This window comes from Topomyia yanbarensis, chromosome 2 (assembly GCF_030247195.1).
Source record: "Topomyia yanbarensis strain Yona2022 chromosome 2, ASM3024719v1, whole genome shotgun sequence".
Lineage (NCBI taxonomy): Eukaryota > Metazoa > Arthropoda > Insecta > Diptera > Culicidae > Topomyia > Topomyia yanbarensis.
In genome coordinates, this window is record NC_080671.1 from 71,149,509 (window position 1) to 71,160,385 (window position 10,877).

Below are 10,877 nucleotides of genomic sequence, written 5' to 3' on the forward strand. Positions count from 1 at the left end.
CTGCATGGAACGTAAACATGCAATGTGTGCCCAACAGATGCTTTGACTGTGTGTGTAGCAAGAGCCCTATTAGGAATTCGTATTAGCGCATCCAAGGTCTGTACATTATCTGTGATAAATAACGCCTCTTATTAATCGGAAACATTTCCATGTAATATTTCAAAAGACGTTTTCTGCTTTATCGATTCGAAGCGTCTGAATCTGACGTACTACATTGAGGCGTCCATGTACATCGTTACCGAACTTTAAAAACATAAAACATGGCTGGAATAATAACTTTTCGTTTTCGTTTCGTTTTCGCGTTTCAAGCACCATTCACACTATCGAATAATGCCACATTAAAACTATCCGTTTTTATGCTGGCAAATGTTGGTAATATTAACCGTTCGCCTATTTTGTTTTACGAAATTTTGTGTCTTAATTCACGGACGACCATACTTTACGTAAATAAACAACTTTTTTACGCGTTTAACAAATCAGACAAAGGAAGTCGTCGAAGAGAGTGAACGCAGTTCATAGTCCCTCGTCAACATTAATATTTTGATTTAAATTTAGTGCTAGAATATGCAGAGAAAATGGTTTTTTCTATCGTTTATAGTGAATCTATGTATAATCAGCGCTTACAAGCCAGTAGTCATCATCCATGGTATAATGACTGGAGCGGAAAGTATGCTCATAATTTTGGAAGAAATCGAGAGGGTGCTTATTTTCGTCTTCATTGTGTTCGGTAGACTTGAACTTGAAGACTTGATTCATATTTGGTTTGTTTTGCAGCATCATCCGGGAACCACGGTGTACAATACGAACCGTTTTACAGGTTGGTCCAGTTTAGAAAATGCTTGGCATCAAGTTCTCGAGTTCAACGGTGACCTTCAGAGTATTTGCCGGCATCATCCGGAAGGAGTGATAATGTTGGGCTATTCTCAGGGTGGTCTGCTTGGTAGAGCGGTGTTGCAGACTTATCCGGATCATTGTGTGAAGAAGTTCATATCGTTGAGCTCGCCTCAGGCTGGACAGTTTGGTAGTAAGTAGACGTGTTTACCAAAGATCATTATCACATTAGTCATTCAATATTTATGATAATAGCCTTATCATATTGCTAACAATCGACCAAATTCAATTTCAGCCGACTTTCTGCATCTTATCTTCCCGTCGTTGGTGGCGAAAACAGCTTATCAATTGTTTTACACCTACGTAGGCCAACACACGTCGGTTGGTAACTACTGGAATGATCCCCGCCACCAGGATCTGTTCGAAAAGTTTAGCATTTTCCTACCGTACGTCAATAATGACCTACCATCGACAAATTCAACCCAATTCCGCGACACATTGTTGAAACTAGATCAACTGATTCTAGTTGGAGGCCCGGACGATGGAGTGATTACGCCATGGGAATCGAGTCATTTTGGATACTACAGCAACGGTACGGATGAGGTGATTCCTTGCCATCAAAGGCAAATTTATCTGGAAGATCGAATTGGACTGAAAACACTAGACGAGAGTGGTCGAATGAAACTGGTGACGTTGGCTGGTGTGCAGCACTTTGATTGGCATTTGAATATACAAGTAATTCAGAAAGTGATACTACCGTATCTTGATTAGGTGATAGTAGTTTAGATAGCAATTTATGTAGCAGAATTATATGACCTTGCATGACACTATCCATTGTTGTGGGTTAATTTAAATAGGGATATGCCAGCGGCAGTAAACATGTGAACATAAAGTTTTAAATAGATTAGACTATTGCAAATATCTGTGCCGAGGTGATAATAGTTTCAGGCAGACATTTTGAACACAAGCTAATAGACAAATATGTAGCTTTTATGTATTTATTGGACTATAAGGTGTATAAAGAACAGATTTAGCTTAATACTGATTCGATTAATTAACATTTTTATAGTTTTTTCTCACACCCCGTGTCAATCGCGTATTAAGTGTTTGTATTATAAATGGGTTACTGTTTGTCAGTTTGGGCCTATTCCTACTTATTTTTCTTGAAAGCAGTGATTAAATAGAAAGAAATTATTTCTACCACGGTTAAGCTTGCTCAACAAATGGGTAAACGACTGATCTAATTTTAAGATATTGACTAGAATAGAATAAAAGTGCATGTTACAAAAAAGCTTTCGTAAGCTTGATTTGCAATTTGAGAACTCGGATAGTTATGAAATATTTCACCAAGACGAGGAACTTTTCACTGTTGTTTCGACTAGTAAACGCTAGATGGCTGATCGATGCTGGTTACAATTCAGGATAATCAAGCGCACTTAATTTTTTTGAAAAGTCCATAGATTGGATAGAACTGAGCTTAGACTGTCTATATTAATTTAAAAATAATTAATTTTTTTGAATATCAAAATTAAGACAAAACAGAAGATTGCAATAATTTGGATTACGCTTGAAGAAACAAACTAAGAGCAATAGACAATTACATAGTATATTTTGGTTCAGCACTAAATTTTAGAGTATCAGGAATCAGAATATATTGGCTTAAACGGCTTAGATTGATTTTTATTAACATTATCGACTAAATTATTCACCGAAGAAACTACAGTTGCAATATTTATCAATCCGCGATTACCCAATGTTTTCTCTCGCGTTGATTTATGTCACCGAGCAATGACACGCTAATACCAAGAGAATTAGTAGTTAATTAATATGATGAGCCGCCTAATAAGCAATCGTATCGTTCGTGGCGAACTACCGGTGACCGAGGTTATCGTCGTTAACTATCAATTGGAGTTCTTTTCAGCGTACTCACTACCGACAACAAGGGCGAAACCCGTCGCCCGTCTGGGACCTGTGGCAAAAAACGCGAACCATGAGGGACAAATGACCTGACATTTAATTGCAGGTTTTGTGCTTCAGTTTTGCATTTACACATCTACCTATTACGTACGGAGTGGTATCACTGTCCTGGATGATGACCGTTGCTGGAAATAAAAGATTCATATCTCTGATTAAATCTACGAATAATTAAATGGACATCGGAACACATTTAATAGGGCGTGAAAAGGGGTTCCCTCAGTCGTGGTCGTTTGGATGGAAACCTGTGGCGTGACTGATTGCCGACCTGGGAATTTGTCGTTGCACACAATCACGTGAAAATGGGACTGGTGGCAGCGAGTTTGTGTCTTTTGTCGACTATGCACACCGCGGAATGATGGATTTTGATGGGAATCTTTTCTTAAATCAAAATATTTATAACATTTTCCGGACAGCTTATCAGGTAAATGACAATCTTTGTAGTGTTAGTTTGGTTGTATACTGGAACATGGGATCAAAGCAAAAATAGTTGACCCCGAAGGCTTCAGATCTAGTCGAGTGAAACTTTCATATAAATTGTAGTTTGAAGCGTCAGGAAGTTTTAGATTCTGTATCAAAGATAGTTATTATCCAAAGTCACTCGTCAACCATTCTACGATTTTCCGTGAAAAGATTACACCAATCGGGGGTGGCATCCCATAACATAGCCACAGGTCTCAGTCTAGCAATACAAAATACTCCATTTAGGGAGTTTTCTCTTTGCAGAATATTTTCACTAAATTTGCATTTCTAGCATCATGTGATCTCAAACGACAGTAAACTTGAATTGACAGCGGTGGAAAGCTCTGCACCCTGTAAAGTGAAGGGTAGAATTTCTCCTTTGATATGGAAATTAATCGCCAGCGGGTTGACTTCGTCTGTGCTCGATTTTGATCACTGCAAAGCGGTAGTTTAACGAAGAATAACTGAAGTGAACAAAAAGAGACAAAAAAGCAGGACAAAGCTGTTTCAAGATTGAATTTTTCCACGAATCCACGGTTGGCCTAATTGAACAAGATGATATGATGTCAGCGGACATTCATTAGTGATAAACAAGTCAAGCAATACAAAGCGGGAAGATGATTTGGCAATCAAAGTTAGGCGGATCAGTGCCTGGCTTTGGACTGCCGCACAAGTGGTTTGGCGCCGCGCTAATTTAATAAATCTCGCCCGTCCCGCCGCTACATATACGGTGCCTCCGCGATTTGGGCAGTTGAGTAACGCGAATGGATCGTTGGCCCCATCGGCTGAGCGTTTAACGTCAGCAGATCTGTTTTTTTGGATAAATGATTAAAACGTATTTAATGTTTGTTTTAATTTTTTTCATTTTATTTTGAAAAACGTCCAAAAAAATTATAATTAAATTTCAAAAGAGAGTAGGAGAATTGTGCTTCTGATTCGGAGGGACCAGAAATAATTACCAAGCATGTTATCGTCCCAAAAACCAAAGCTTAGTACTTAGCTGAGACGTGCTTAGTAATTGCGCAAGAAGGGTTGCTGGCTCAAATGTATTCTGGTATGGCCTTTCGGTTTGATTTATATAAAACCAACTTAATCCGCTTAGCAGTAGGATGAGACATTTATTACACATGTCACTGTTGGATCATTCATTAGTTTGCAGAGCTCGTTCATTAAATTGCAGTTTCTAGTCCTCCACGAATAAAACCTCGAATGGACTGAATAAAATACAGAAAATCAATAAAACGGACAAAATAAAAAAAAAATAAACAAAGCAAAAAATGAAAATCAATTTTTTTCGAATTCACATAATGAATACAATAATTAATAAAAATCAAATTAATAAAATATATAAATCAAATTGGATTAGCTTATTAAATGCAAAATAAGGCAATATTTAAAAATAGCTATAAAATTAATTGAACCAATTAAATTGAATCAAACAAACAAATTGAATGAAAAAAAAAACAAGTGGAATGACTGATTATGAAATGAATAAAATTAAAGAAATGAACAAAATGAATCAAATGAATCAAATGCATCAAATGCATCAAATGCATCAAATGCATCAAATGCATCAAATGCATGAAATGCATCAAATGAATCAAATGAATAAAATGAATTAAATGTATAAAATAAATAAAATGATTAGAATGAATGAAAAGAATAAAACTGGATAATAAACGAATCAAATAAAATGAATAGAATTGATAAAATGAATTAAAAGAAGAAGAAAATGAATTGATTAAAATGAAAAATTAAGCGAAAAGTTATAAATTAATAGAAAAAAAACAATAGTTTCAAATAAATAATTTGGATGAAATTAATAGATCTGAAAAAAATAGTTACATTATTACAATGAAGAAACTGAAAACATAGGAACTGAAGAAATTGTAGAGAATGCATAAAAGGAAAGCAATGAATAAAATAAGTTAAATGAATGATATGAATAAAATGTACGAAAAAAAAAACTGATCAGAGTGAATCCAAAGAATGAAACGAATAAAATAGATAAATTGCACCCAAACGAACAAAATGAATAAAAAGAATGCTGAATGAAATAAATAATTAAAATGCAAAGATCATATACTTAAAATTAGTCAAATATTCAAAATGAATAAAATAGACAAGACGAATGAAATACATGAAATTAAGAAACTAAAAAAAAATAGGACTGGTAGTCTCCAACGGGATGTCACCATACCCAGGGATAGCATAAGGGTTAGTGCATTGGGCCGGAGTCTCAAAGGTTGCGAGTTCCAATCTCGCCTCTAGGGGTATTTTTTCACATGATTACTTAGCTCGTCTCACCATTTTCGATCGTTTTTCCCCGTTGGATACCACCAGTCCTAAATAAGGTATTGGCACTTAAGTCAAAAACCAAAAATTGAATTTTTAGTTTAAAAAAAATTACTGTTTAGAATGAAATTAAAAACCATTTTTGAATAAAGTAAAAGAATAAACCGGATTGTACGAATTGAAGAACTATTGTATCAGAAAGTTACAAATTGTTTTTGAAAATCTTATCATCTGAAAAATGGCTAATTAATATGCAATGAACTTTCTTAAGTTTTCATTCTTTTTTGTTTTCGCCTTTTCGTTTTCGTTGTTCTTTCCTGGGCGGATGCCTACACTTTTGTCTAGAACATCGTTTGCACGAAAAGTCACAATGAAAAAAGTTATATAAAAAAAACTAGATTTATGGGTGTTGCCATAAAAAACGCCTTATAAATCGATAAGCTTTAGTCGCACAACCTCAAGTTCTATTCTATTCTATTAAAATCCTTACACAGCCAGTATTGAAAAAAAAGCATCCTGGAAAACACTGCAGATATTCTTTAGTGTTTTTCTTGTCAACATTAATATTTGAAGCATATTAATTGTAATATGTCGCAAATATTAAAACGGCCAGGCCTACTGTGCAGAGTTTGGTTTAAAGATGTTTCAAAATTATATGGCAATTAAACTATTCATTTAATGAATAATCTAATTAACGAATCATTTTGAATCCTGAAGGAGGAAGAAACAAGGACAACCGTACCGACCGTTTCGGCGTAAAGGGGATATGATAAATCGTTGGGAGTGACTAGGCTAAGAAAGTTAATGTCACTGCTTTGGTCATTTGGGATGCGACAGAGGTATTTACACCTTGCCCTGGCTAATAAGCCTAGGTTATAGCGCCTTTGCTCGCTCTATTAGTCGCACAAGCTCAAGTTCTTCAACAAAATTCTTTACTACGAGCATTTCTAAAACTTTGTCGAAGATACCAAATTTCTACCTCGTCAGCATAAAAAGTTAATTTTTGACGTAGGACTACGTCTTTGTTTTCGATATGGGGGTGCATTCTGCAAATTCTACAAAAATGGTATTAACGAAAAGTGGTCCAATTTTAAACGTATATAATTCAGCCATCTCACGATAAATTTTCAAATTTTTTGCACAAATCGCCCCGAAATACTTCTAAGAATAGATTCCAATAGATAAACCCAAAGATTTTTGATATCATAGCATTAAAAAATTAAATAATATACAACCTTGTCAAAATATCACGCATTAACACACAGAAGATAGCGCTTCCCAAGCCCTGTACGACGGATTGGTGTACCTAGCGCGCAACGCTTCTATGAATGACGTCATCATCGACTATTTAAAGAACGGACTTGCCCGATCAGAAACACATAACAAGAATATTTCAAAACTATATCTCCCGTTGTTACTTGTTATAATTTTCTGTTATTTTAACTACTAAGGAGACCAAATTTATAATACAATATGTTACGAAAATTGCATTCTGTTATAATCTTGTCATTTCATTCTGATCGGGTGGCCAGACACGCTCAGTTCCCTGTTCAACGGCTGGCGAAGCTGATTACTGCGCTGTGTTTTTTACAGCCAGTGTAGCTGAGCTAGAAGTCCGTTACACTGGCTGTGTCGTCCAACAGGCGACCGCTCCAATTGCTTCCTAAATGCCGCTGTAATGTTGCCAGTAAATTTTTGGTTTAACTAGCACATGTATTTGCTATTTGCGCTTGAAATTAAGTAATGTAGTGGTAGTAATAAGCTTCCCATTTCGGTTTAAACGCAAGGATAGTTTTTAAAACAGGATTTGATTAATTAGTTTTGCTCATCCCAGCAATTTTATCAATTCTGTAATTTAAAAGGAATTTTACGGAACTTGGTGAATTTGGCCCCACTTGCAACTGGTATAATGAACCTGCACAAAGTGTTGCATAACGCAGGGCTGAATAATAACACAAAATGTGTTATTATTCAGCCCTTCGCTATGCAAAATCACGATATTATGACAGATGGGCTAAGCGCGGCCGTTCCTTTCAATCGGGAATGGCCGCGTTGAATTTTGGTGAAATGCGCTAATAGTGTCGTGGTGGTACTAGTTGTCTCTTTCGCTCTACCCACAATCATCAGCGTTGACTCATTTTGCATTGTGCGTTTGGGTTCAATATTTGGGGCGAATGTGTTGGTAGGTAGGGGAACTGGCGGTAAAATGAACACGTTAAGCAAAGTCATTATTTTCTAACTAATAAGTGAATGAGATATTACAATCACCTTATATGTTTCTTGTTAGACATGTTTTGTACATATCTGGTAAAAATACTTCGTCATAAACACATTTTTTCAAACATGATTCTTGATTTCTAACCATGTCCAAAAATGAGACATGTTTATAGCGAGTGGGTAAATTGAACATGTGGCGGTGGTAAAATGAACAGCTTCTGGTGACTTGCAAAATGTCCTGTATGTATGCAATGCGCAGCGTTGGAAAGCATTTTTCCGATCAATGCTAATATCCCAGCAAATCATGAGCTTTGCATACACACAGGGCATTTTGCAGGCAAAAAAAATGTCACGGAAGAATTGAATTTTCATGACGTAATATTAACCATTTTACAATCCTGTGGCATCGAAACACATCTACAAACTTAGGGTTATCCAAGGGTGTTTGAACTTTTAGGATCTGTTTGAGAGCAACTAGAAAGCTTGGTCTATACATGAGATGTGATTATATTGTCTAAAATTTTAATTTTTCTTCACCGGTCCGGGTGTTTTTCCCACGCACTAAGTACTAAGAAAATAAATATTTTACATTAAGTAGTATAGTCCTACGTCTACAGTTCGTGCAACCCCATAGGGCTGCCTCTTGTAATTTTTTAGTTCGATCATAGTAAGCCATGCCTAACTTAAATTTTGTGGGGAAATATTCATACGAACAATTTCTCCAAAGATATCCTGTGAATATATTCGATGGTTTGGCCTCTAGTGAATTAAGTTCACGTTTTTGGCGTTTCCGACTACTGAATGTGTATTGCTTTCACATGTAAGTACGTAGGGCATTGGATGTTAACTAATTGACTTACCATAATATTATGTAACAGCGAAACAATATTTGACCTAGCACGTGGACTCTTGAGGTTACAATCTCTTTTGGTAGAATTCATTTGTTTTCACAAAGTTTTTATTTATTATAACATGTGTACTGATTTTTTTCAAGGTGTTAACTTTGTTTTACTGATACGAAAGTTGTACAATAATGTTGTTTATGAATTCATAAATCGAGCCCTTGTGGGAATGTTTTAAGGAATCGAAAGAACTTTGATACAAAAAGAGAAATAAGGACAATTGGGTTTCATGACATCATGGTTCGATTAGTGAATGCATGGAAACAGTACCTCATTGCCTCTTAATATTCATTGCCCTTGCAATTTATGCTGATTTCGTTTTTAGATCAGAGTTGCTCTAGGTTCGCTCGGAGCTGTCACTTTTGTATGGAAACTGTAAACATTAGAGCGAACCTAGGGCGACTCGATTCTAAAACCGAAAACAGCATTAGTGAATAACGCTCGTAACAGAAAATAATTCTGATAATCTGTTTTGGATGGGAGCTCCAACACTACATCAATGAGGGAACATTCTGTATGGGCCTTAAAACTTGCCAGATCCGCTTTACTTATCGTACATATACGGCCAACACCTCTTCCTTTCTCCTACACGGATGCGGCAACACCGATTTTTCCTAGATAGCGAATGAACTTAATTAATATTTTAACTAAAGAACCAAACAACGGATCCATATCAGCAATGTCCCGGCAACATAGACCATCAACCTAGAGGCTGTCTAAATTGCCGGCATTCATGCTGATTTTGTTTTCGTTTATGGATTTAACATGTAATCATTGAAGCCAACCTACTGTGATTCGGTTCGAAAAACGTAATCCAAATTACCCGAAACACAGAATCTTTTGTTATTTTTCATTGAAAAACACCTGTTCTGTGGATTGCACTGGTTTTGCATTTTCTAGCAGACTTGGCAATAAAACACGTCTGCTCTTCTGCTATACTCACCAGCACAATCCACTGCCCTGCACTTTTCAATGAAAAATCCCAATTGTTTAACATGTTCGTAGGGTAAAGTGCCTATTTTCACCATACTAAGTAGGGTGCCTCACTAATTCATTAATTTCATTAATCAATGGAGTGCGTAAAAATTGACATCAACAGCTTTGCTTCGTTGTTAAGAACCAATATTATAACACAAATGCGCTGAAAACAGTGAAATTTTCGCATTTGAGCGCAACCAAAACTAGAATCGAGTGCCCCTATTGTTGGGCTACCGTTTGACTCAATGCGTTGAACAAAGATGGCAGACACTGCTCTAACCAACGGCTTCAAATGGGTAGGGTGATAACAGAAACATAGCGAAAATGGGGTCATAACCCTACTTACCAAATTTTTAACCGGCAAACTTCGATCTTGCGGTTTTCTTTGTTTGTTCCTATTTAATCACACTTTTAAATCGGGTGCAACTGATGTATAGCCCAGACCCGGTGTATAGCTTCGTTAACAGATTACCGTGTGGCAAATAAATTACAAATCACAGCAAAAAATACAAATCCTCCTACGTGGATGCGACAACGCTGATCTTTTTCCTGAATAACAAATGTACTAAATTAGTGTTCTCACTAAAGATCCAAATACAATGGAATTGTATCAGCAATGTCCCGGTATGTTAGACCGTCGGGGTGTACCCCATTAGGCATACGGTCGTTTGGCATACGTACGTTAGGCATAATGGACATTAGGCATAAAGACGTTAGGCATAATGGACATTAGGCATCATATCATATACGTTAGGCATAATGGACGTTAGGCATAATGGACGATTGTCATAATGGACGATTGGCATAATAGGTATAAATCATCATGTTGAAGTATCACTTAAAGGATTTTTTTGCGATTATGGCCTCGGGTGGTAAGAGTATGAATGTTTGAACTTTTTTTGATGTTGAAGAATTATACTGGAAACTGATGAACCTCGGTCAACATTTTATTCTGCTCTATATACTTGAAGGAATCTTTGCTCAAATAAAAGCATACTCAGATTGCGAAAATTTCTCGGCGTACAACCAATAAATTTCACATGAGTAAAATAGTTTTATCACTTTTGTATAAAAACAGATGTATTAACCCTTTCATGTTCATCTTTATTATAGTGCATATAAGGTTCCAAAATTATTTTTCTTTGAAAAGGGTGGGGTCAAGAAACACGACTTTTTTGACCTTTTTTCATAAGGATAGGTGCTTCCCTCGCATTGCTG

General features: G+C 36.2%; 1 protein-coding gene across 1 annotated transcript; it reads left to right on the forward strand.

The window, feature by feature from the left end:
- Positions 1-322: 322 nt before the first annotated feature.
- On the forward strand, positions 323-1,870 carry LOC131678407 (lysosomal thioesterase PPT2 homolog). Its single transcript, XM_058958554.1, has 3 exons — positions 323-699; positions 775-1,024; positions 1,127-1,870. The coding sequence occupies exons 1-3, from the start codon at positions 565-567 to the stop codon at positions 1,600-1,602; spliced, it is 861 nt and encodes a 286-aa protein (XP_058814537.1). The 5' UTR covers positions 323-564; the 3' UTR covers positions 1,603-1,870.
- The last annotated feature ends 9,007 nt before the right edge of the window (positions 1,871-10,877 follow it).

Excerpts from the sequence above, each read along its gene's own strand:
- LOC131678407 (XM_058958554.1), top strand. The coding sequence starts at position 565 with ATGCAGAGAAAATGGTTTTTTCTATCGTTTATAGTGAATCTATGTATA. Across the intron at positions 700-774 it reads TTTTGGAAGAAATCGAGAGG|CATCATCCGGGAACCACGGT; the intron begins GTGCTTATTTTC and ends TTTGTTTTGCAG. Across the intron at positions 1,025-1,126 it reads TCAGGCTGGACAGTTTGGTA|CCGACTTTCTGCATCTTATC; the intron begins GTAAGTAGACGT and ends ATTCAATTTCAG.